This window comes from Pelodiscus sinensis, chromosome 4 (genome assembly GCF_049634645.1).
Source record: "Pelodiscus sinensis isolate JC-2024 chromosome 4, ASM4963464v1, whole genome shotgun sequence".
Lineage (NCBI taxonomy): Eukaryota > Metazoa > Chordata > Testudines > Trionychidae > Pelodiscus > Pelodiscus sinensis.
In genome coordinates, this window is record NC_134714.1 from 111,750,128 (window position 1) to 111,777,206 (window position 27,079).

The 27,079-nt window shown below is 42.2% G+C and overlaps 1 protein-coding gene across 9 annotated transcripts in view; it reads left to right on the plus strand.

Moving 5' to 3' along the window:
- Window positions 1–1,249: 1,249 nt before the first annotated feature.
- Window positions 1,250–27,079, plus strand: part of NUCB2 (nucleobindin 2) — a 57,385-nt gene continuing 31,555 nt past the window's right edge. For 2 of the 9 annotated variants that reach the window (XM_075928075.1, XM_075928076.1), the window contains exons 1-5: window positions 1,251–1,493; window positions 13,858–14,031; window positions 15,841–15,948; window positions 17,793–17,919; window positions 26,638–26,741. In XM_075928075.1, coding sequence (XP_075784190.1) covers window positions 13,870–14,031; window positions 15,841–15,948; window positions 17,793–17,919; window positions 26,638–26,741 — 501 coding nt within the window. In that variant the 5' untranslated portion in view covers window positions 1,251–1,493; window positions 13,858–13,869. Of the gene's footprint in view, window positions 1,605–12,505; window positions 12,604–13,295; window positions 13,366–13,857; window positions 14,032–15,840; window positions 15,949–17,792; window positions 17,920–26,637; window positions 26,742–27,079 lie in introns of all 9 variants that reach the window. The other 7 variants (XM_075928070.1, XM_075928073.1, XM_025190434.2 and 4 more) reach the window with 7 other exon arrangements.

The window sequence follows — 27,079 nt, forward strand, 5'->3', positions numbered from 1 at the left end:
CATGGCAGGACTGGTGCCGGTGGGGCGGGCCCTGGCTGCAGCAGCTCCTAGCTATGGCGGTTCCAAGTGGGAAGTTGGGACTTCTTGCAGAGTGCATTTTGTGTACCTTTTTCCAACAAAAACTTGCAGTCTAGCCGTACCCTTGGTGGTGGCAGCTACCTCCCAAGGTAAGGGAATCTGTAACCTTGAGGAGCTTTTAAGCAGAAGCCTATAGAGGCAAGGTATTTTTAAGGTCTCATGTTGGCCCCAACCTTTGGCACTCGGAGTGCCAAAACACTGACAAATGCTAACTATACTCAATGGGGAAAATACTTATTTGCCACTGCATTTACCATGGAATCACTTCTCGAGTTAGGGGAGAGAAAATGCAGTGGCAGGAATTCACTGTTTACATCTTTGGGGAACTTTATAATAGATGCAACAGCATTCTCATGAATGCAAAGAACACACTAATATAGCTCCCCCACCTCCCTAAAAAAATCTTCTCCAGCAACTCTAAAGTCCTGGAACACAAAACACCACTGTGCTCCGGGACAGTCCTTTCTCTCTGCTGTGCCCTGACAAGTCTACTATTCGGAAAAGTGCTTCTCAAACTTGGGAGGAGGGAACCGCTTCCATAGCGACACTTGGCAGTTTCCAAGCCGTAAGACTCCTACACGTTGGAACCCAGTTCAAGGTGTTTCGGATTCCCAAGGCCTCCTTTGTTTTAAAAACAGACTTAAAAACCCACCTCAGCACCCTGCACAGACATCGACACGGGGGGAGGTTTAACCCCCCCAGAGGACTGGACCAAAGGGCAGAGACTTGGAAAGCGCACAGCCCTGCCGAAGGCAGCCAATGCAAGTGTCAGAGCAGCTTGTACCCAGCAACGCCTCGCCCCCGGGCTCCCCCCGCTGCGCTCCCAGGACAAGGGGCACGCCCCGGCAGGCGGTGTCCAGGCTCCGCCCGCGGTAGCGGGGCCGGGGTCTCGGGATCAGGCGCCCGGGGAAGGGGCCGGAGCACGAACCACGACTCCAGCCGCGCTGCTACCTCTCAGCCCGCGGGCGGGCAGCCCCGCCCCGCCGCGCAGCCGAGAGGTGAACGAGCTCCACCCCCCTGAGCCGGCGCCGCCACGTACCTTCTCGCCTCAACCCTCCTTGAAACCTGCCTTCCCGCCCGCGCAACCTAACCCGCGGCCCTGAGGCCGCCCAATCAGCACCCTACGCGATGACCAGACGGGGGTCAGCCCCCGCCAATCCGCGCTGCCCCAGAGGCGGGACGTATTGCCATAGGAACCGCAGCGGGGTCTGCCGGAGAGCTGTCGCTGCTGCTGCTGGGGGTGCAGGAGAGGCAGCGGCGAGCGGGAGGCTTCTGGTGGCGCTGTCAGTAGCGGCTGCGGAGCCCGGCCCGGCGCGGAGCCTGCCCGAGCGGCGCTGGGAGGTCTCCGAAGGCTGCTCCACCGCAGCAGACGCGCAGCGCCGGGTCTTGCCCGGTGGGGCCCGCGGGAGAGAAAGGTGAGGTGCCCGGGCTCGCCTGGGTCCGCCTGCCTCTGGGCACCCGGGTCCCGGGCAAGCAGGGGCGGAGACCAGCCCCCACGCGCGGTCTGCCCGACAGCAGGTGCCTAGGTAGGTTACTAGGGGAGGAGGTGCGGTGCGCCCAAAGGATGGGGCCGGGATGCCCTCCATGGGGAGCTGGAGGGGGTGAATGCCTGGGCCGGAGCGGTAGTAGCCCAGGCGCCCTGAAGGGGTGGGAAGGGGGCTGGCAGGGGCAAAAGGAAAATGTAGGTTGAAGCTCAGTCAAACGTAGTGAGATCCGCTCACTTGAGGTGTGGGTTCCCCCAGGAAGGCAGTGACAGCCCCAGCCCGGGAGGGAGAGCTACAGAACTGAAAGAGAGCAATCATGCAGTGGGCTAACCTGCCTTGCATGGATTTCAATGTATGTGATGCGCCACAAAACTCCTTTTCCTCTTCTCCTACAAGTTGAGGAAAAGAGTTGATAGTGCTTAAAAAAACTCTGCCTGCCTTGGTGTGCTACTAAATATCAGAAATAATAGATGATTATCTTGTTACCTGTTGACAGTACAATACTCACTAATTAACCTTCATGGTCAAACTCCTGCTCTGCAGTACAGCTGAGCACAGCCAAGGCTACCGCAGGACCAGAAAATTGTTGCATATACTGTATATCATATTGTGTCAGTATGTAACAAGCTCAATTATCCAAAATAGGCTGGATAAAAGAGAAATTTTAGTACATGTCAGATAATGTGACTTTTCAGGGTAGCAGGGAAATATTAGATAACTAGCAGATATTCTTGGGGATTGATCCCTCCTGCACAAATACAAATTATCCTTACTCATCTATGCAGGCCCCATTGAAGAAGTATGTCTGAAGAAATGACACTTGAGCAACCCATGGCTTTGCGTGTGTGTAACCAGAGCTAGTTTTAACATAGTGGAAGGATGGTTGCTTACCTTGCAGCAGCAGACGGTTGACTGACGGTTTATTGTGCCATCAGAGTGAGGGTTGTGGTTTTCCAGGAACCAAGAATCTCCAGAACTGCTGCTACTGCTGCTCTTAAAAATACTATTTTATAGAGTAATGATCCTAATCACTACAACTTACAAAAGTGTTGTGAGCAGCTAAGGTAGAATGTTGTGTAGTGTACGGCTAACAAAGTATGCAAATATCACACAAGAGAAAGTTTAATTGTGTCTATGAAATGTCAGTTTCTTTTCAAACTTTCACAAGAACACAACTGTGTGGCTTTCACAAGAGTTTGGTCTCTGATATTTCAGTGTGGGTGGATGGGATTTACATTGGGACTGTGATGTCGATATTACACATGGGAAAGGATGGCATCCACTATTTTCAAGCTTAATACATCATACTAGGTCAGACACTGAATGAGATATGAAGGCAATTTACTTTAAAGAAATAAATTAATAATCAAAATTATCCTGGTGTGGCCTTGGTGATGCCACTATTGTGGCATAGATCTCCAGCCTAGACGACAGGCAGGAATGGGGAAGACTCTTACTTCCAAAGTTATAGAGCTGCTGAGGAACTATGCCTGAAAGCAGGGTGGAGAACTTGGGATCTAGGGGCCAGATGCAGTCCCTGGTTTGCCTTGATCTGGCCCCAGCTTTGGGAGCCTGTGCTGATGCTCCAGCCCAACACTGTCTTTCCATGGGGCTGGAGCACATAAAATCTATACACCTGAGCCCCTCAAAGATCTGGTATGTGAGGAGAATGTCTTGCTTCTCACTCTGAAGCCACCCTGATTTTTTAGGAGCAGTCCCTGACTCAAAAAAGGTTCCCCACCCTTTCCCTAAAGTTCTCAGGCCCAATTTCTGGAATAGTTCTTCTGGCCCTAACACAATCCCCCACATAAGATGAGGAGAAAATCCACATAGAGATGGACATTTCTGCCCCACTGCCTCCCCTTCCCCCCCTCCCCCATTCTGTAGGCTACCATGTAAGGAACTTGCTCAAAGCAAGGAACCACACAGGCAGTGCCTGCATTATGCAGCAGAACCGTCCTAGTTGTACTGTACAGAATCTCTGCATTTAGAGTAAGGGCTAGATTTGCCCATTTGTATGTGAAACTTCTAAGGAATCAAATAAGTCATTCAGAATTGTCTATTATAAAAATAAGGGATATGAACATACAAAATTATGTTTAAACAATATCACAAACCCACAAAAGCAAGGGAACACTAAATTAAGGATTGCATTCTCCCACATTTTGGTCTGTACATGACTTTCATTAGCATTGAGCATTATTCCTTTAATTTATGTCTCTAATTTAGTTACTGAATGAAGGGTTTCATTAAAAAGCAGTTTTAACATCCAGTACAAAAGCAGACAGGATACATTTGTTGTAGTTTGATGCTGTTACGCAGCTGATAGGTCATCTTTACCTTGGTGCACGAATTGTGTACAAAACCAAAATCTGGGCTCTTAGTCATTTAAAATAAGATATTTTAAGGGAACATGTCAACAAATTGACCGTAGTGTTTCTGAATATAAAACATTAGCTAATATAAAATGCTATAATAAAATATTTAGAATTTTTATACATTCTAGACCTCCGATACCTCCATACAATTCTATTGCAATCATTGTAGTTGTATAGATAAAAGTGAAAAATTTGGCTCTATCACAAACTTGTTTTACATATCACAGATGTGAAAATATTGACCCATATTTCTAGTGATATGTTGACTGAACAAACGTTTTAATAAAGAAAGATAATGTAATTCATTGTTAACTTAAAAGTCCTTATCAGTGTGAACTTCTGTACAATAAAGATGTTTGCCTAGTGAGGTCTTGTACTTATCTTTTTATTTGTTTGCTCAGTAGCCAAAATAAATACCCCAGAAGCTCTTTTAATATACATAGTAAATAACGTGTATATACATCCCTATATAGACATACTTTATGGGAGCATTTTGGCTGTGGAACTGCTTTCCTTTCCTCAAAGTCATTGTAGAGTAGGTGCCATATCCTCCTATTGATGGCAAAACTCACATTAACTTGACTGGCACCTGGATTTGTCTGTTACAGTGAACAATTTAAAGGACACTGGAAGAATTAAACAGTCTATCGTATTAGAACAGTGTCAGCTGTAATCAAGTCCTTGAGCTCAGAGTTCACTTTGTGTTCAAGTGTGATACTGAGAATATGGTTACATATTGGAACTGAAAGATTCAGATTGTGGTTCTGAAGATTGTGTGTTTCGGTGTTATATTTGATTTAAACTAGATGTGAAATGAAATTGTTCTGTATGTTAGTGCTTGCTGAATGATTGCATTGTACAACCTTTTAGGGGAAATACAAATTGTTCTAGGAATATATCTGTGTCAAGATACCAAGACAAATCTAAGAAGTTTTCAAAATAACAGATTTTGAAGACAATACGAGTTTTGTTCAAGTCAGAACTCTAGATCTAGCTAATTGAATTCAATTGGATACTTAAATCAGTAATTGGCCCCAAGAGGATAAGCACATTTTAAACACTGCAGTGAGAGTCAGGGCTTGTCTACACAGGGATGTTAGGATTGTTAGTCTAAATTCAGTTAAGATGCGAGTAGTTAAATTGCATTCCAAGTCTGCATGGACACTCATTTTCAGAATGAACTTGGCCTTAATTTAATTTAGTGAATTCAGATTAACTTTCCTGAGTGTTCCTGTGTGGAGAATCCTCGGTTTTTCTGGACTACCTCTCCTAGGAGGAAATAAAAATAACTTGCTTGAATTGTTCAAAGCAAAGCATTACGTGATCCAAGTACGCATTTTTTCCTCTCAATTAATGAAGCAACCTCATAGGTACGTTGTGCCTTATTCTAAAGAAATAATAGGAAAGTCACTTGGAGGCAGATATTTGGTGACTTTCTTAAAGTAATGAAATGGTACTATTGCTATTCCAAGGGATCAGTGCCGAGAAGAAAGAAGTGAGTAAAGATTTGCAGGATTGACCCTTATGAGGATAAAGTGTACCAGCACATGAGTAAGGGTTCAGGGTCAGGCCCTATATGTAAAGTGCTGTCATGCCATGCACTTTATGCTATAGGTTTAAATGGTAAACAAGGCTCATTTGTTTATTTATCCTGTCCCAGATGTTCATGTGTCTGTGATGCTCAACAGTATCTCCTAGCAACATCTGATGAAGTTTTGCCAAATACTAAAGTGTTTGTCAAGGCCGAATCCCCACTCTGGCATGATGAATACAGAAGTGGGGGCCCGCAAAAGTACCCCAAAACCTTATCTTTCTAGGTTTTGGTATAAAGCTTCCCCCAAAAATCTTAAAAACCTAGATTTTGAGGATAAAAATCTGCTGCCACCATCCAAGTAATGATAAGGAAACCAGGGAAGAGATCACTTGGGAAACCTCAGCCCTAAAGTAAAACCAGGACACACACAAATTAACCAATACCAGGTTAATAAAAAAAGAAAGAGAAAGAACTTTTAGTATGAACACAATACTCCTGTTACAAGCATAATGACCAGATGGAAAAGTCACCAATTAATAAACTCATGGGGGAGTTCCACCATGGGCCAAAACTTAGGTACAAAGGAGAGAAAAACCCATTTTTAAATGCATAGACATCAGATTGCCGTTCCCAAACAATAAAACCGAACAGATTTATCTAAACTTTACCCTACTTACAGATAGTGAAAAGTCTTTTCTTGGAGAGAGAGAAATGTCTGTCTCCCTCAGTATCTGGAGAAAAACTGTCCAGGGACAAAGAAGGGGAAAAACCAAAAATTCCTTTGTCCCAGTTTAAAAATGCAGATAGGGATTTCATTGGCAGACTGCTACCTGGCTTGGGTATAGTTAATCCCTTAATTCCCAGGTTGCTGGCCATCCCTCATGATCATGACAGTGTTGAACTATTGTCATCAAAATTGTATATGTATAGTGTTGTCAATGTATGTTTGCTTTGCAAACCGAACAAGGCATGTTCTTTCTGTTTGGTTGTGAGGTATATTGCAACTAGGGGTGTAAATGGTTAAGCCTCACTCTTAATGGGTGAGACTTACTGGTTCTGGTTAACTGGTAGGAGCTGGAGCAGTTTCCTGCCTGCCCCAGGTGGAGGGCTGCTCCAGCCCCACAGGGCCCATGCAGAGGAAGGGATCCCTTTGACCAGCCAGCTAAAACAGCCTCTGTCTGTGGCAGGCCCACTCACGGCAAGTTACACACTGGTATCCAGGAGCCAGCCACAGAGCCCTCAGTGAAGCCTCCCCAGCAGCAGGGCCAGCAGTTTATTTAAGTTTTATGCTGCAGAACCTGCAGCATGTGTAACTGTTAGGATTTTTAGAGGTTACACGGTTACATTTTTAAATGACTTTTTACATCCCTAGTGGCAGCTATGCTCAGTGGCAGAAATTTACATGCTTAAGGGACTTTTATGATGAAATTGTAGCTGTCAAGGGATTTTAGATATCTACAGGTCCGGTGAGCAGAGGATTTGAGAATCTTAAGGGTTCTTAAATTTTGTGCTGAGGTGCCATGAGTGGGGAGTTGGATGCCTACGTTCCTTTCTAGATCTGAGCCTAAGAGTTGCTCAAGGCTACTGAAGGGGTCATTAAATAAACTGAGCTCAATACAGAAGACCATTAAGCAGATTTACTACCTGTCTGTCACATCTCTTGGATTTTATATGCATCAGATCATGCTCATCTCCAAAATACAGTAATAAAGTAGGAAATCATAGCATGGTTTTGCATACAACCCATATGGCTGGCGTTGCTAGCTGTGCTTTATTGCTCTCACATCAGATGAAGCAGTTAGAGATCAAGTTTTCTAGTGAAGAAGCTCATTTGTGTGTCTTGTAAGCCTGGATCTATGTACACATTTATTAGGATTGCAAAGGCAATCTGGCAAAAGTGCTCATAAAAAATGCCGGTTAGGATGCTTTGGCATTCAGTTGTGGTCTTTGCTATTCAACTGCCAGGTTTACACATGTTGCCATCACTGTGTACACAAATGTTGTTATAAAATATTTGTGAGCCTCAGTTTTTGAGAACTTGGCTTTGAGCATTACTTTTTCCAAGAGATTAGAATTGGAGCTGTTTTCCAATTGTTAACCAACTCTCAAAAGGAAATTTTTAGGCTTGATAATTTCAATATTTCATGTTTAAAATATAATCCTACAGAGGTTTTTTTTTTTTTTTGCTATGTAAGTCACTGAAACATACTTTGCAGTACCTGAGAATGTTTAGTGGTGATCTTCCACAGGCTACAGTTCTTGACAATCTAAAAGATCAATTCCTATTGAAGTCAAAAGGAGAGACTGTCATTTACTTCAGTGGGAGCAGGATTCAAGAGTGCTGTAATATGCAGTCTAATTAATCTTCCTAAAAAAATTTTTTTTTGCATTATCAGTTTTTTCTGCTGAATCCCTCATTATTTTAGATTTCATTCTAGATTTTTGTAAACATTCTCCTGTGACTTAATGCCTGGAAGAGTGTTTAGTTTTCAATGAAAACAGAGTATTTGGTGTCTTTATGGACTTTAATATTTGTAAAATTTTATACCATTACTTTTGTAACTAGCTTTCCAAGAAGAAATCTTTATTCAGTGAATCTGTTAGTTCATGTGGAAAGTATTACAATCCTAAAATTAAATATTACAGAATAGGATTTTTGGTATTTGATCTCAATATCATGCTGACTCTTTAGAGGTAGTAAAACTATTTCACCTTTTCGGCATACTTTTCTAAATGACATTCATATTGCCAGTTGATTGCTTTATTGTACAGTAATTCCAGATTTGAATGCAAATTTGGTGACTAACATGATAAATAACGCAAATATAAAGCATTTTAAATCTAGAAGATAACTTTAATTTCAAGAATATGAAATATGCTTGCTGACAAAAATCAAGTATTCATATATTTCCTTATCAGTGACTAAAGATTGGAATGTAATTGATTTTCTGTCTACGCTGTTCATGAATTGACAGACTTGTATGTGTATTTTTTTTTTACCATAGACAATTATATGATTTCTTCATAAGCGAAGAACGAGAGTCAAAACTAACTGCTTTTTACTCTAACAGTTTCCAACTGGTACGTGCATATACAGGCTGTCCTCACTATAAGTCCAAAAAAACATTCCAAAAAACTTGGACTTATGGCAAAAGAACTTAAAGTGGGGAATTTTTTTCCTGTGGCTGACTTCCATTTGAGCAAGTTGGGGTTTTTTTTTTGCACCACTAAGAGTGAGAAATGGGAGGACTTCTAATGCAAGCATCAATGACTTAAGTGCAGAACGGATGTATACCGTGAGGACTTATAGTGGGGACGCCCTGTATACTGGATGAAATGAGACTTGACAAAAGTTGGTGATCATCCTTTATGTTCCCCTTTGGTAATAGGTCATGGTACAAAGATGATCTAAATCTGAACAGCAAAAATGAAAATAAACTTTAAAAAAATGAAAATAAACAAGCTTATATTTGTGTACTAAACAAGAATATGCTGAAGGATATCACTGAGTGTAATGGAGGTTTATTTCTTTAAAGAAAATTAAATATTTATTTCTAAGCTTGTCTCCCACAGTCTCATAAGTTGAGGTTATTAAAATTAGAGAAGTAAAATCCCAGTTAATCAGCTAATTGGTTAAATAGTAGGTTAACTGAATGCTTATCTGGTTAACCAGCTACAGCAGGATCTGGGCTGGGGATTGCTCCAGCCCATCTGGAGCAGCCCCCAGCCAGTGAGTGTCCTGTCCCCAGCCCTGTGCTGGAGCTGTCACCGGCTCCCAGTCCCCGCCAGACCAGCCTATGTCTGCGGCAGGCCTAGTCTCCCCGCGAACAGAGACTTTTCTGGATGCTGGAGCAGTCCCTGCCTGTGGGGCTGTCTAGGCCCACTGTGGACAGGCAGGGTGCTGCTCCAGCACCCACGAGTTACTGGTTAATCAGAAGTGGTAAGCATCACCCATTTAGGGTGATGGTAACCAATTAACTTTTCACATCCCTAAATCAAAGTCATTTCTGATTGTAAGAATTTTTGGTTTGCATTGATCTCTCAGCTGTTGAGATCTGTGTATTTGAGACCAAAGATCCACAAAACCAATGTTGTTAGTGTAAATATATCCATTTTGTTCATTTATTGTTTGTTAAAAAAAAAACCCTGTAAATATGCACTGTATGCCATCTACTCCATTACATCTTCTCAAGACATTAACATTTTCTCAAGGCCCTTTCTAGTCCTATGATTCTATGAAGAATAGCTCTGTCCTTTTGCCTAATATCTTTACTCAATATCAAAGGTTGTCATCATCTTATTTTACCTCTTTTGTTAAGTGTTGCATTGTAGAGTTGTTTCAGTGACTCACAGTAAAGACTGTGTAAAGACTGACTCGTAACTTAGTCATCCATTTTTGCATGCACAATTTGATAAATATAATCTTATGCCAAGATGCGTCAGAATCTGGTGACTGTTGTGATCAGGTTAATAATATTTGCTATTTTAGAAATCACGTTTGACTAGTATTTTAAATGTACAACAGTTTGTGAGAGCAGCTGGGTTCCTTCAATATATTCTGGAAACTGTGACCCAGGAACCTCTTGCTACTCAAAGGTTGCATAGCATTTTATAGGGATCCACTGTGTCCAATATATGCAAAGGGTGATGTGTTTGAGGTCTCTTTTGAGAACCATCAGCCCACCAGTCATCATAATCATTGCAAAATGGATAATATTTAAGGAGTTGTTTGTACTGAAAATTATGTTTTTAAGGCTGATAACCAGGAGGTAATATGTCTCAGGTTCCTTTCAAGCATGAGGTAATAAAAGCATCTATCTGGTCATGTGTTTACTTGGCACTGTGTGTCACACTGGATGCCTGAGCCAAACACTCAAAGAGTTTGGATCTCCCTCTTTCAGAGTAAAGACAGTAGATTTCTGGTATATGTCTGGAGGTACAGAGGTACACCCTGAATCTTTCACTGAAAAGGCAAGCTAACTATGTTTGACTTGTGAAACAGTGATAGAAATGTAGCCGTGTTAGTCTGGTGTAGCTGAAGCAAAAAACAGGACTAGGTAGCACTTTAAAGACTAACAAGATGGTTTATTGGGTGATGAGCTTTCGTGGGCCAGACCCACTTCCTCAGATCAAATAGTGGAAGAAAATTGACACAACCATACAAAGGATACAATCAAAAAAATGAACACATATGATTACCTGCATCCTGCTTCAAAGACCTTTTCACACCAGACTTGAAAGAGAATTCTCTGAACTGTCATTCATACTTAAATTCAACACTTATCACCTAGGTCTAAACAAAGACATTAATTATCTTACCCATTACAAAGATAGCTTCCCCAATTATCACCTCTAATATCATTAGCTCACAGACATTTACCTCCCTTCCTCATCCCCCTTCTGTTCTGAAATTTGATTTGTCCTTTTCATATGTGTTCATTTTTTTGATTTTATCCTTTTGTATATATGATTGTGCCAATTTTCTTCCACTATTTGATCTGAGGAAGTGGGTCTGGCCCACGAAAGCTCATCACCTAATAAACCATCTTGTTAGTCTTTAAAGTGCTACATAGTCCTGTTTTTTGACTTGTGAACTGAGGGATGCAGTCAAGCCTGGCTGTAAACTGCTGTAAGGACTTACAGAGCATGGTTCTGAGACAGGAAAGTATTTAGTTAAGAGAATCTGAGTTCTAGAATGCTTGTTACAATTTTTATTTTCTGGGTGAGCATTTGTTTCCAATACTTCTAATTGCATTTCTATACCTTGCTAAATAAAACCTTTACTCATGTTCACTGTAACCATGTCTGTGTGCTGTATGTTAAGTGAGGAAGTTAGTTAAGTAACTAACCTGAGGGTACTGCTTCTTTGGAAGCAATGAATCTGAAAACTGACAGAGTCCAGTGGAACAGGGGCTAGATCCTCAGAGAGAGATGCTTGGAGTTGGAGTGTGCATGTAGCTCACCTGTAGACTAGAAGCAGACAGGAGGGCCTGCATAGGCTTAGAGGTGAATGCTTGTGTTGCCTGTAGTTGGTGCATTAGGGGAGCGGATTCATGGCAGGCACAAACAAGGCTTACTTGTGCTGAAGCCAGGTGGTATCAAGGTTCTCACAGCCTTGGGTTCCCCCAGGAAACATCATAAACCCCGCGGTTAAAACTTAAAGAGTTTTGCAAAGTCAGTGGCAATTTACATATTAATTTTTTTGTCCATCAATTTCAGCTACTCGGTAATTTTAACTCTTCCCCATATCAGCAAGTTCTTGTTTAGGCTAAACTAGCACACTATCCATTGTATATGCAATGTATCTGTAGCCACGTTGGTCCCCAGGATATTAGAGAGATAAGGTGGGTGGGTAATATCTTCTGTTGAACCTAGCAAGATATACTATCATTGGAATGCTGCAATAGCTACCCAAAAAGCAAAAAGGTCAGACCCAGCAATTTGCGCCTACTTTTGATAACCTAGTTTTGAAAGTACTGCATTGTGTCAGGTAGATGAGACAAATACAGGAAGGATTAGATCACATTCCAGTATCTTATCAGATAATACTTAATCAGAGGGTGGAATTTTTAAGAACACCTAATTTGCTTAAAACAGGACTGTCCAGACTAACAAGGCTACATTTCTACCACTATTTGCTTAGGAATTCAAGTCTCCTTGTGCTCCTAATTTTGAACATCCCACGCAGACTAAATATCTAATCTGAAAAACTATGAATATATTTCAGATTCTTAAAAGCTGAACAATTTCCACAAATTTAAGGATTATATTTTAATGAATGTTTTTACATGCACAACCGTTAATGGTGAGGCTTACCACTTAAACCTTCACATCCCTAACAAATACTCATCCTTGTCTACTCTACCATCAGATTTACCTCAAATTTACAGTGTAAATTACTGACTATATTATTAATTGTCAACAAAATCCTGAAAATGAATCTGTGTATTGTTGCAATTGTAAAGCTAGACCAAATGTTTAAAAAAATATAATCTTAATTCCTGCATTTTTTTTTTTTTGTTTTTGATAAGGACACTTCAGACTTCTAAAAATATTTACAACAGTGAACAGCCTCACACATCAACTGTATAGGGTCATTGCAGGCCACAGAGAAGTCACCAACTCTCTGGTGAGGCTAGAAATTAACCTGATTCTAGCAAATAACGTCAGATTTTTTTTATAGGAATGATCTTATCTACTTTGCCCATAGTGCTAACACTGAAAATAACACAATTCAGTGCATGGTTAGTGGCATCAAGAGCAACTCTTGCCAGATACTGAGGATCTGCTAAAATCAGACAAAAGAGCAAAGGTCCCCTGCTTTTCTACTTCATTATACATCCAAGAAAACTGGCACTGCATGCTCTATTCATCTCAAAGATTTGCAGTCATTGAATCTAAATACTTTGTGATAGAATTCTCTGCATGGCTAGTTAAAGGATTTATACAAAAATTGCCCTGGTAGGGAGTACACTTATTTTGGTTTGGTTCACAGTACATTTATTATATATTACTACATCTTTTTTGACATACCTAAGCTAATTACACGTGCATGGCACCTCATTGGAAAGTTTTAGCTATTTTCTGAGAATTATCTACATCATTGACCTCGCAAAGGAGCATGCAGATATTTTCTCATCTGTTACTAATCCATCCCCTGAAAGGAGTAGAAATGCTAAAACTACTGTGCATGAGCAGCGTTAAATAAAATGTCTTGTGGGTCATACAGAACCTTAGTGGGCCACAGGTTGCCCACCACTGCTATAAAGTTGTTGTGGACATTAACAGTCCATAAGTTTAAAGGCTTCTCTATATCACCAGATTCTGGAACTGTCTGGTGACTTCTTTTGAAGATAGAGTAGTCAGAGGAGAATCTTGGTTCCAAAAAAAGGCAAGTTCTATACAACTTTCCTGTTCCCATTATAATCACTGGGAATCTTGCTATTGATTTCACCTTGAGTAATCTGGATCATATTATCTTTCACACTAATGGATGATTGTACAGGATTTTGAACATCTAAATTAGTGCATATATCCTAAATTTTATCTCTGCCCAAAACATTCTGTAGAATTACTGATAGGCTTATATATGTTTATATGAAGACAAAATAATAATTCACATATGGGTAATCTTTGACTTCTCTGTGGCTAGGGTACTGGCTACATTGCCTGTGCTAGCAGTGTACTGTTTGGACAGTCTAGTGAAGTCTAATTATTAATCTGTTAATTTTAAAATAACCCTTGAGTAGTATTTGTTTAATCCTTTTAGGCTCTAGTGTCTCTTAATGGCTTTATACTGTATAATGAGTAGAATTATTGCTGGTGTTAATATGAATGTGTTTATACTGTCCAATAACCTACTTTATTTCTGTTTAAAATCTAGCTCCAGTGAGTGATGATGATGTTGTTTCAGATGAGGTGGAGATCCATCCTACCACAACAGTGTGTTCTGCTGGTGATATGTCTCCTAATTAATTTGGAAGCAGTGCCTATAGACGTAGACAAGACAAAAGTGCAAGGGGAGCCCCATGTAGAAGGAGCTAAAATAGAAACCCCAGTAAGTAAATGAAAGGTATTTTATTAATACTTTGTACTGATTGGCAGTATTTTTATCCATTAACAAGCTCATTGATTTTTTTTTTTTTTTTTTTTTTTTAATCTTGAGATTTGTCCATGACTGGTCCTCTGAGGTGCTCTAATAAATAATATTTAACTTTGTTGGTGCTGTACTCCAGTGGGAAGCTAGTGGTATTTCACCTTTCCATATAGTGTGTTCATATTCAGGGTTCAATAACTAGTTCAGATCTGTTGCTCTCTGATGTGGTAGGGCTGGGGAGGTAGCAGTGGCAATGCCAAAGCTCCTGCTGGGAGGAATTGCCTATTGCACAACTCCTCCCAGCTAACTGTGTCATTAATGGGCTACAAAAGGAAGTTGCTCTCAGTCATCTTGGGCAGGAAGAAAGCTGGAGCTCCACAGAGAATGGAAGAGGGTTAAACCAAGGAAACACTGGATGATTTTCACAAACCATTTTCCTAGTAGCAAAATGCAATGAATAGCCATGTCAAATAATGATCACTGTGACAATGTTTGCCAAAGTGCAAAATGGAGATGCTAGGAAACAAAGTGCATGTAAGAGCGTTTAGTTATTACACAATAATATTGCTGTTCAGAGCACCAAGTGAAGTCCTGCTGCTGAACATGAACTCTTGGAAGGGGGCAGTTCTGTATCCACAGGGTTCAGCTCTAGCGGGCTAGATTCCTCTGGATTATTTGCCCCAACCTCACAGGGGAAAACACAATGGACATTAATATAGCCTGATGCCAGGGCAGTTCATATGGGGATGCCAAGCCTGGGACAAAATCACCTAGAGAGGCTCCCCCTTAACATATTTATATAGGCAGGGGGCCCTGATCCACTTCTATCAATCTGCAGACTTCCCCGTCCCCTGTAATTGGGAGTCAGCAGTGCTGTTCTTTCCCAGTGCAATTAATTCCTACACCCTAACTTTCCCAAATCCCCACCTCCAGACCTCAAGAGCAAGGGACCTGCAGAGTACAGTACACAGTGCACCATCCTCCCAATTAATCCCTCCCCTCCCCCCCCCCCAATACTGCTGTCTGCCCATGAAGCATTCACATGCCTAATTCACCCCTTTCCTCAAAGACAGATTTCATTCTCAACAATCTGCCACCAACCATGCATGACTCTCAAACTGTAACACACTCCAGCAGGCATCTATTTCAAAACTCCTTTTGTCTAATGGAGTTGTGATTGACTTATCTATAGTTAAATTAACTTACTGTGGAGTGAGTTCACACTAGGGATGTTAGAGTTTAACAGTGTAACTGATAAGCTGATGTTTATTGGTATCTGTCAAACTCAGCTTCTGGGGAGGTGGCTTTACTATGGGAAGGCAGCAAAGCATCCTCCCCTGGAGCAAGGCAAGCAAGGGCTGGCAGCACCATTCCCGGGGAGGCTTTGCTGCAGTATAAAAATAGGCTTTATACTTCAGAGCTTGCAGTGCATGTAATCACTGAGAATTATTTAGTGTTTACACGGTTACCATATTAAACCATTTTTAACATCCCTAGTTCACACTATCGCAATGAAGACAATGATTCATCCAGACATTTAGTACCTCCCTCTCAGAAGTACAGTAGGGAACAGGTTTGGGAGCTTGTGTAAATGATAATTGTGCAAACCAACAAAAGCAAAGAAATTCATATCGTGTTACCGATATACTGAATCAGTGTATTATGCTCAGTATTACTCAGATGTGGGATTAGATTAAATCCTTTCATTTATATGAAAGTGAAAACATTAGGAGGCATTTTTTTTTCTAATCTCAAACTTTTTTCCTAAAGGATACTGGGCTTTATTATGATGAATATCTCAAGCAAGTGATAGATGTCCTAGAAACAGATAAACATTTCAGAGAGAAACTTCAAACTGCTGATATAGAGGAAATAAAGGTATGTGCAAAGATCAACCAAAACTAATCAAGACAAGGGTAGACAGCTACATATCAATAATAATTTGAGGTGTTAGCATGTTTATATTTTTCCATGCCTCTTAATTTTATTTAATATTGCTTTTCTCATTAGATTGTACACTTTTTAAATTACTCTTTAAAGAGATCTTTATCTCTGCAGTTACAGGACAGATGTCCTGTTTTCTAAAGATATTGTACCATATCAGTCTCCCAAGAAGTTGTAATTTGCTACCTAATTACTAATAGAACAATTATATGCAGATAACCTGCTTCTGGGAAACAGTTATTCACTGTATCCTGCAAAATGGAAAGCAAAGCCTTAAGAATTCTTTGAAATTCAAAATGAACAGCATAGTGTTCACTAGTTCTTAGCATTGCTCTCACTTTGTTGCCTGCCAACTAATTCAAAGTACTAGTGAGCCAACAGCAGAGGCTTTTCTGCCTGCTCAGGTGGAAGCATTGCTCTCACTTTGTTGCCTGCCAACTAATTCAAAGTACTAGTGAGCCAACAGCAGAGGCTTTTCTGCCTGCTCAGGTGGAAGCAATGTGCCACATATACATTTAATGACATGAAAGAGTGGAGGAGGGAGAGAAACACAAAAAAGCCTGACCTTGAAGACACTAGGAGTTGAGGACAACACACTGCTTTCAAGTTTTGTGCTAAAGTGATAGTATTTGGGAAGAATAAAAAAGATTAAACTGTGGTTCTCTTCTTTTCTCAGCACTCCTACTTCAGGTACCATGCCAAGCATGGTCTTGGTGCTCTCCCTTCTCCTGCTGTTACTTACCACCTTAGGTCATATTCACTCCTCCTCTGCCCTTCCCCAATCCTGAGGCCCAGATGGATGCTTCACATTCTATTATGAGTGCTGGATTTGGGTAGGGAGGGAGGAAACCTGGCCTGCAAATGCATGGTGAGACTGGGGATCGGAGAGCTCCAAGTTTCTATTTGTCTTGCATTCCCTTTGATGCAAAGCTCTGATGCTGCTGCTGGAGCAGGGGTGGGCAATAAGTGGCCTGCGGACCAGATGTGGGTTGCCAGAGTTAGCGCCTGGTGGGCCGCCAGCACTAAATTTACACAAACATCTGCAGGAATGGCCAATGGGAGCTGAGGGAAGCTATGCAGGCCGGACCACTGCTTCCCACAGCTCCCATTGGTTGGGAATGGTGAACCATGGCCAATGGGAGCTGCACCTGCAGATATACAGGTAAATAAAGTGTCTGGCAGCCCACCAGGGTCTAATCCTGGCAAACGGCATCTGGTCCATGAGCAACTTATTGCCCAGCCCTATCCTAGATTCTGATGGCTCTTGGCTCCGCTCCATTCCTTGCACAGTCCCTGGAGATTGGTAACAATCCTCAGATGCATTCTTATAGCACCCTCAGGTGGCTGCTTTTGTGCTGATTCTTCCCTATAGCTGTTACAGTCTTCAGCAAGAGAGTGGTGCCCACATTGCTATGTTGGTCTGCAGGTCTCTGTGGATCACATGATGAGAATAGCTGTTCTACAGCATGGTCACTTTCTATACAGATACATAGCTCTACTTCAGGGGTCTGATTTAATTATGGTATTTGGAACATCAACTTTTTTTTTTAAAAAAAAAAGGCAGTTTAAACAGTCTTTCAGTACCTTGCCCTGACTTCCATTTTCATAAATTTACAAAGTCAATATTTTCTCCGAGCAATGTTTGAGATATTTATGGTTTTTATAAGATCTTCAGAATGGGCGGTGACTACCATGAGTGGAGTCTTACAACCCACATCTGGTGGGTATCTGAAAACTACAACATGTTTGTCTTTATAGATCATTGTTTATTTTAACAGAGTGGAAAGCTAAGCAAAGAGCTAGACTTAGTAAGCCATCATGTGAGAACAAGGTTGGATGAACTGAAAAGACAAGAAGTGGCAAGGTTAAGGATGCTAATTAAAGCTAAAATGGATTCCTTTCAAGGTAAGAATACAAAGTATAATTCAGAGAGAATTAACAGATGGGTGCCTAGAATTCACCATTTTTGATCTCACTGGTGCTAATCAGCAATATTGATTAAACTGAGTTGGAATGGTAAGAAGGTTCCCTTTTCATACTCCTCAGATGGAAGATATGGGGAATTGGCCTTCTAGGAAACTGGGGAGAAGGGAAGCAACTGATTCTGACAATGGGACTTTTAGATGCTTTTATAACTGTTTCTCAGACAATGGTTTCCCCTAACGTCTCACTGTCCACATCCTTCACTGTAGTCTAGCAGCTTGGCTGGGTTGAATTTAATCAGTTAAACTGTTTAGAGATTTCCCCCAAGTACAAAACAACATGAGCTAGTCACTTAGCTCAACATTTGGACGTCCATGGTGCCTACGTTTCCACTGGTGGACATGAACTCAGCTACCTAACTCCTGATGCAGCTCAGCTCCCTGTTGCATGCCTAAGACCCAGTATGATTCTTAAACTGTTCCCTGCCTGTCTTTCCTGCTGGGCCTGATCCAATAAGACAAGCTCAGAGGATGCATCACCTGCACAAAAGACAGCATGGGAGATCAGATCAGGAATTAGTGTGTGGGATTAGGGCACCCACAGGGTGCTGTAAGAGACCAGTTTTCACCTCCTCTTTGTGCCTTATTTGGAGCAGGGACTTGAACTTGGGGCTCTACGCACCCAGGAGAATCCCCTAAGACTGGCATTCACAGGGACAGACAGAGAAAGATAGATGCTGAAGCCTGATGGCTTAGATATTCACCTGGGATGCAGGAAACCCATGTTCCACTACCTGCTCCATTGAACCATTGGGTTGTTGTTTATAACAGATTGGGGTCATGTCCACAGCTACCTGCCCTCGAGAAGGAGAAAGGATTGACTTGACCTGAGCTCCAGGAGCAGCTGTGTGGCACCAAGCAGAGATAGGTGCCTTGCTACCTTTGAAAGGTGTTACCCCTCTCCTTGACGTTTCCTACTGGTTAGCTTAGGTAGCACTCTGCTCAGCATGCTCTGGCTTATATGAATACCATCTTTAGGAACCTAACGGTCCCCATGCATGGTACAGGGAGCCTGGGTGCCTTACTTGGGGGTGAGAATACCCTTGGGTGCCAGGGAACCTAAAAATTAGGTAATAGATATGTAGCCGTGTTAGTCTGGTCTTGCTGAAACAAAAGACAGGACTATGCAGCATTTTAAAGACTAGCAAGATGGTTTATTAGGTGATGAGCTTTTGTGGGCCAGACCCACTTCCTCAGATCAAATTGTGGAAGAAAATTGGCATGACCATATATATCAAAGGGATACAATTAAAAAAAAGTGAACACATAACATTGACAAATCAGATTTTAGAACAGAGGGGAAGCGGGTAAGGGGGAGAGGTTAGTGTCTGAGATAATCTCATAGACACTCACCTCCCCTCTGTTCTAAAATCTGATTTGTCAATTTTGTGTGTGCACTTTTTTTTTTTATTGTATCCCTTTGGTATATATGGTCATGCCAATTTTCTTCCACAATTTGATCTGAGGAAGTGGGTCTGGCCCTCGAAAGCTCATCACCTAATAAACCATCTTGTTAGACTTTACAGTGCTTCATAGTCCTGTCTTTTGTAAAAATTAAGTGTTAAACACCTTTGTCTCTTTGTGGATTTAGAACAATCATTTTTTTTAAAAGGTGTTAACAGGTTTTTATAACTGGCTCAAAAGTGGCTCTCTTTCTTTGAAACTTCTCCTCTGCCGAAATTAATTTTAGGCTTATGAGAAACTCCGCTCAAAGGATAATATTTTGTTGTTGCAGTCCTAAGCACCATGAACAGGGTTTTGGAATGAAAGTTCTCTCATCCATAATTATAGTATTAATGCTACACTGCAGTCTACACTCAGTAGGTCTTTATATTTAGAAAAAAAGTACCCAAGTTTCCAGCAAGTACAGTTACTGTCAATTTGCTTGGCAGGAGGTGTTGCCTCCTTACCTAGCCCAACACTGCACAATTTAATTCTAACATGCAACATATAAAGTTTAAAAAAAAATGACCAGAAAGACTTGATGAAAACCTTTTACTGTAGGTATCTTTCTGAAAAAAATTGTATTCACAAGCACAGAATTTCTGGTGATGACTTGCAAGATCTGCTAACAATATTTTCCAAAATGTTCTGGTTAGTTTAAATAAAATTGCTGTGTAATTTTTCTGTGCAGATTTCAATGTTATAGGGGCCTGATCCAGTTACTCATCAAGTCAGTGGAAAGACTCGCAGTGACTTCAGTGGGCAGTGAATCAATCTAAACTTGTATTCTTATACCACAGTGGCACTAAAATACTGACAGTTTAGTATTGTGGGGAAGGTGGGCAGATTGAGGGAATTGTGTAATGTCAGGAAAAAGCCAAATATCTTTGGATAAGGACTGTATTTATTCTGCTTTTTCCAATGGTGGACTAGTCACTAGGCCAACAAAGCCCATGTTCAAGTGCCCTGGCCAAGTGTGAGACCCTGGAAAATGGGTGCCCCCTCACCCTGACCCACTCTGCCCACCTGGTGCTTCTGCTGGGGAGCCCCCATAGCCTAACCCTATTCCTCACTTCAGTGCTGGCAGAGTTAGGCAAGCCTCCATTCTCAAACCTCACTTCCCTGCGGGCACACTGGGAAGGGGTAGAACGGGTGAGGAGTGACTCCCACTTTGTTTAGCCCAGGGGATGCACAAAACACTCATCTGCCCCTGCCTCCAATGGAGCCTTGATCTCCGATTGCAGCATTTCTTGTATTTAGATCTCTAACTTTAGGTTTGAAAAATTTGACCAGTGTATCTAATTTTAGATTCCCAATTTTTGGAAGTGTTGAACATGCACAAATTCCACTGAAGTCAATAAGAACTGCAGGTGCCCTGCCAGGCAGTGCCATGCTAAGCATCCAGATGCCTAAGCTCCCTCCTGCACAAATCATCATAGGCACCCATCACCAACAGCAAGCTTACATTGCCATACTCCATGCATTGCTGTAGCCCATCTGGTGAAGACCTGCTCTGCAGACAGAAGAGTTGTTGCCCTCATCATAATTAGTTCACCTTCAGGAGAGTCAGAAGCAGTGTTGGTGGGAATATGTCGTCTCCTGCCCACATAGCACCAGTGTAACTGATGTCACTTATAGAGGATGCAGTGTTACAGCAGCTTAGTCAGTAGCGTTGACTAGCCATAAGAGAGGAGTTGCAGCAGAGAATCCCAAGTAAAAGGAGGCACTGTCTTGGGTGCCTAAGGCCCGCTTACCCTTTGGCATTGTGGCATCTCCCACTGGCTGTTTTAGGGGAGGCACCACCTAGTGACTGGCTTTTGTGAATTCCATTCTGAGGAGCTACTCTTTGTTCATTGTATAGAGAGCTTAGGTGCTGAACTCAGGCTGAGTCCCAGTGATTTGCTAGGCTCCTAAATTCCTTTGTAAATTTATCCCTTAACCCCTAGACATTGAGACTCATGCACATGTTTTAGGCACCACTACAATCCACAAGACTCCCTGTTGGTTCCCACCAAACGCCATCGGCGTCTAAACTCACTCAGTGCTTGTTGTCTGAATAAGAGCTCCCTGGATGCTTATATTTCTGCTTCCAGGCATGCACACTGCCCTTGGGTACCTAAAGTGCATTGTAATACACGAATCAGTAGAAGATAAACATTCACCCATTTACTGTGTGGTAGGGCTAGATTGGGTAGGTATGCCCAGAGATTGCCTTCCAGATTGGATTCCAGTTGTGGTTATGGTGGTGCTAATACTGTCCAGGTAACTTTGGGCCCACTGTCTCACCTAGCATGTGGGAAATACGGGTTCCATTCCCACCTCAGATGCAGCAACTAGAACAGGGCACTATTGGACTCTTGAGTTACATCTACACAGCAACATTATTTTGAAATATCTAGCATTATTTCAAAATAACTTAACTGCCTGCTGTATAGATGCAGACTATGTCGAAATAATGTCAAAATACTGTCATGCTGGAGGACTTCTTACTCCAATTCCTGTAATCCTTACTGCATGAGGAATAAGGGAAGTCAGAGGAAGAGTGCTCTATTTTGAAATGTGCTGTATTGCTAAATAAGCTATTTTGAAATAAGCGACACAGTTGATGTAGCTCAATTTGTGTATCTTATTTCAAATTAAGCCCTGCTGTGTAGATGCATCCTGGATCTCTTACCCTACCAAATCACCTAATCCTAATCACCAAGCTCTCTCTGGCCCAGCAACTAATATTTCTGGAGTCAGACAGCTGAGGTAGACGCCTCACTCCACACACAACTGTCAGAAGAGGAAGAGGTGATGGTCTTATACCTTTTAGCCCTATGTCTAGAGCACTCGCCTGGGACGTGAGAGACTCGGCTTCAATTCCCCCACTTAAAGGAGCAGTGAACAGAAGATTTGCATAAGGATCTTCCACTCCTCTGAGGGTGCTAACCAGGGTATTCTGATGTGGGTTCTTTCAGTCTCTCCTGTTGAAGCTGTTCCACTGTGCATAAGGAAGGGTTTCCAGCTGGGGAGTGCAAACAGAGCTAGGTTCCTTCCTGCAACTAGATTCAGGTGCCTATATCCAAGAGTGGACTGGTTTAATACACCCCGTCTCATCAGTATTTCCAACTGGCTAGTTTAGATGGGGAGCTGCCTTGCATGCTAGCTTTAAAAACAAAACCCACCACATTTTTAAGTGCCTATCTTTCCCCATTTACTGTATAGGGACTCTAGGTGCTCAACTCAGGCTTTTTGGATCAGTGTTGTCCGTGACTTGAGGTTCAGCATTGGCATGCTTTACATGCTCACAATGCCAAAATCCCTTTGTGGCACTGAGCCTTTGTGCCCGCTGGGAATTAGTGGAGCATATGGCCCTTTAGGTATTCCCTATCCTTCCTCTGCCACCCTTAATCATGCTGACTTTACAGTATCTTGGGATTCCCTGAGATGCCCTGTCAGGGTATCTTTCTGGGGGCTTTGCACTGTCACTGGGGGTATGTCTACACTACCCTGCTAGTTCGAACTAGCGGGATAATGTAGGCATACCGCACTTGCAAATGAAGCCCGGGATTTGAATTTCCCTGGCTTCATTTGCATAAGCGGGGAGCCGCCATTTTTGAAATCCCGCTGGTTCGAACCCCGTGCAGCGCGGCTACACGGGGCACGAACTAGGTAGTTCAAACTAGGCTTCCTAGTTCAAACTACCGTTACTCCTTGTGGAATGAGGAGTAACGGTAGTTTGAACTAGGAAGCCTAGTTCGAACTACCTAGTTCGTGCCCCGTGTAGCCGCGCTGCACGGGGTTCGAACCAGCGGGGTTTTAAAAATGGCGGCTCCCCGCTTATGCAAATGAAGCCCGGGAAATTCAAATCCCGGGCTTCATTTGCAAGTGCGGTATGCCTACATTACCCTCCTAGTTCGAACTAGGAGGGTAGTGTAGACATACCCTGGGAGAGTGAGGAAAATCCAGGATTAATAAAGGTCTTAGCATTAATTTGGGATGGACGTGTTACTCTCAAGTCTAGCCCTACAAGATCTTGAGCCTTAAAACTCTCATTCAGAACAGAATATTTCCTGTGCTACACATCAGATTAGTCTAGAGAGAGTTCAACAGTTGTGTATATGTGGATACAGGGACATATTTTTCTGACAGTATGCCTGAAAAAGTAGTGTCTGTTTTTAGCTGCTTGAAGATTTGTTAGCAGTGGTCCTGGAAAAGATAAATTAGCACACATCTGAAGTAGTCAGGCCTTTTTTGTGTGTGTGTGTGAAGGAACCACATAGGCATAAGAGTTCACATAATCATGCATATTAACTATATGCAAAATCTAATTCCATACACACAATGCATCTTTAGTAAGGCTTTGATAGTTTCTGTAACATGGAAAAAAGTCAGGGCCTCTTAACGACTCATTATTTAATGGGACATTACCCAATTCCTATGCTGTACATACAGCATCCACGTATCACTTTATGCATCACGTGGAATGCAGTTTGTCACAATGCTATCACCATTACATATATAGTATCTGTATAACTTGAGTTACTCTCTGCCTCAGTTGCCCAGCTGTAAAATGTGAGTGATAGTACTTCCCAACTTCAGAGGAAAGATACAATAAAAATGTGAGCTGCTTATACAGGTTATACGTCTCTAGTTCAGCACCCTCCGAACCTGACTGGTGTTGAACTAGGGATGTTAAATATTGATTAATTGAATAGTCGAGTAACCTCATTAATTCTTATCAGTTACACGATTATTCTGTAGTCCCTGAGGGCAGGGCCAGCAGCCAGTGCGCTTGGGCTCCACTCCCAAGGAGCCCCCTGCCACTCTGTACTGCTACCTCTGTACCAGCTCCCGTCGTGGACCGGCTGCCTGTCACCCTGTGCTGCTGCCTCTGATAAAGGGGCAGCAGTGCGGGGTGGCAGGAGCCCCTGTTTAGGCAGGGATCTGAGCTCCCAGACCCAGCATGAGCCACAACTGAGCCACGCTGCCTGCCCACCTGGTTCCTAATAAACTTTAAATACAGGGCCGCAGCAGAGTTAGGTCCTGAACCCGTTGCAGGTCAGTACTGAGCCAGGCTGCTGGCCAGCCTGCTAAAAAATTTACAGTGGGAAGGAGAGGGTGGGAAATGCATGTAGTCTGTAGCATTAACCTATAAGCTTTTGCTTATCAGTTAATTGACTACACTATTACATCCCTATGTAGAACCAGGGAATTTGCTGAACTATAGTAGGTCAATATTGCCTAGCAGTATTACCAAACAATTCTACTGCTTACTGGGCTTTTAGACATTTAGGCGTAAATTAGAGCTAAGTAACAGCACAGAACACTGAGAGCCAGGAATGGTGGCTGTAAACAAACTTCGTGACCACAAGAAACTTGGCCACTCCCAGATAAGTGGGCATCTGGCTAACTAAAATCATGCCGGACCATGGATGTTGCTGGACCAGAGTGTGCTGGACTAGAGAGGTTCAACCTGTACTACAGTAATAAGGTACTCACATGTCCCTAAACAGATGTATTTTTACACTATTTCATTTTTAAATTATCAAACAATAACCTTTTGTCTGTAACTAGCAGGGATATGGAACATTAAATTTTAATTCTGCACTTTTAAAAATGCTTTATAACAGTCATTCATCAGAGAATGCATTTAGGAACAAGTTATGATCTGACAGTGGAGGAATGGTAGTTAAAATATGCACTGGCCACAGTTTGCTGGCCTTTGATGATTTAAAAAAGAAAATAGTACAGATGTGAGAAGACTAGCTTACTAAAGGGTAACAAGTTGAAGGAAAATTTATCCTGCAGTCTCCTACATAGATCAAACATTTCCTTGGGCGGGGGAAGGGAGGGAGGAGTAGGGGGAGGGAAGCCATTCTGACAAGATGCCCAATTTTAAAAAAAAACAAACAAACCTAATAGCCTTCTAGAATCACTGGGCATAACGGTCATATCTGTCTTAACAGAATGGATGTGTCCAAGGTATTAATGGTCTAGAGTATTGTATGGTTGTAGTGACAAATCATAGTACCATTTGAAAAACTCTGGCAGCATAGAAGTGTTTGATGCTGTTACAGTACTTGCATGCTTTATATCACTGGAAATGGCCTCTACAGAGGGGAGGGAGAAATGTTTGCAGCCTCTTAATTGGACACAGGACTGTCTTCACACTGCCTTGTAGTTAGTTCAAAAGGAATCTGAACTGCTACTATTCTGATTTGGTATTGTTTCACATCCACTTTGGGCCGATATAGGTGACTTTGCAAGGTGTAAGGCAGGGGTGGAGACCTCTTCTTGGGTTAGGGGCCACTGACTCTCAGGGGAAAAAATCAGTCGGGGGCCGCACACATGTGAGAAGCAAATCCTGTCGCTGACATGGTCCCTAACTGAGAAGGAGAAAGACACACCCCACATTCTGCCCATAGTGGGGCAGCAGGCTCCCCAGTGCTGTGGTGGAGTCCTGAGCCCTAGGGCCTGAGGTTCCCCACCCTGATATAAGGCATCAAGAAATCAGCTCTATAAAGTTAGTTTAGCTGGATGATGTTGGTCAACAATTTGGCACTCCAACTGAGTCCATCACAATTGTAGAATCACCTGCTTTATTTGTTTTACCAGTTGTTTGCATGAATTAGAAGTAGTGCAGTGTCTCCTCTTAATTGTGAAGCTTGAAATGCTTGTGAAACCTGCTTTAGTTTTTGCATGTTGTAGAAGGAGTGCTGTCCAAATTGCTAGAGCAGGAGGGGAACCTTTTTATGCTTAGGAGCCATTGGCCGACAGAAAAATCACTCACTGACCTGGCTCCCAATGAGAAGCACAACCCCCTCCCCCCCAAATCCTGTCTAGAAGGAGAGCACTGAGGCTCAGGGTGGCGGGAGCTGGCACTCATGCTACATACTTGCAGCAGGGTGGGGGTTCCAGCCTGCACCATAGAGACTTGCTGCAGATGGATCAAACTAAGTGGAGGGCCAGATTCATCACCCCTGTCCTAGAGGCTCAATGAACCTCACCAATCTTCCTTAAGTAACACTAATCTAGAAATGTTGCTTTTCTTTAATCAATTGCAAATAACTATCCAGTCCCCAAGGTGCCTCAAATATTCGCATATCACAAGCTTGCGCTTGAAAGCTTTTAACTTCCAGAACTCTTTCAAACTTGTTTGATGTTTTATGTTCAAAATAATGTTTTAAAAACATTTTTTATCTTGTTCTTTCAGACACTGGCATAGACCATCAAGCTCTCCTTAAACAGTTTGAACATCTCAACCACCACAATCCTGACACGTTTGAATCAAAAGATTTAGATATGTTGATCAAAGCAGTAAGTGTTACATATATAATATTGTAGATGTTCACTTGCTATGATTGACCGTGTATTTCTCTGAAGTGAAAGCAAATCCTTTTACTTTATCTATGCCAATCTTATGTAAATATAACCAGATCTTAATTTTTAAGGAACTTGGGTCCATTGTACATTGGAAAACTTCTATACCATTGGCAGGTGTTTGCCACAAAAGCTGTTAATTTTTCAGGTAGCATCCTCTAAACAGTCTCATTCTTGTGTGAAAGTGAGCAGCTGTGGGAACAGAACATGACTTGTCAAGGGCATATAAATTCAGTGAAGTTTTGACAGAGGCACATTATGCCTGTAGACTATTT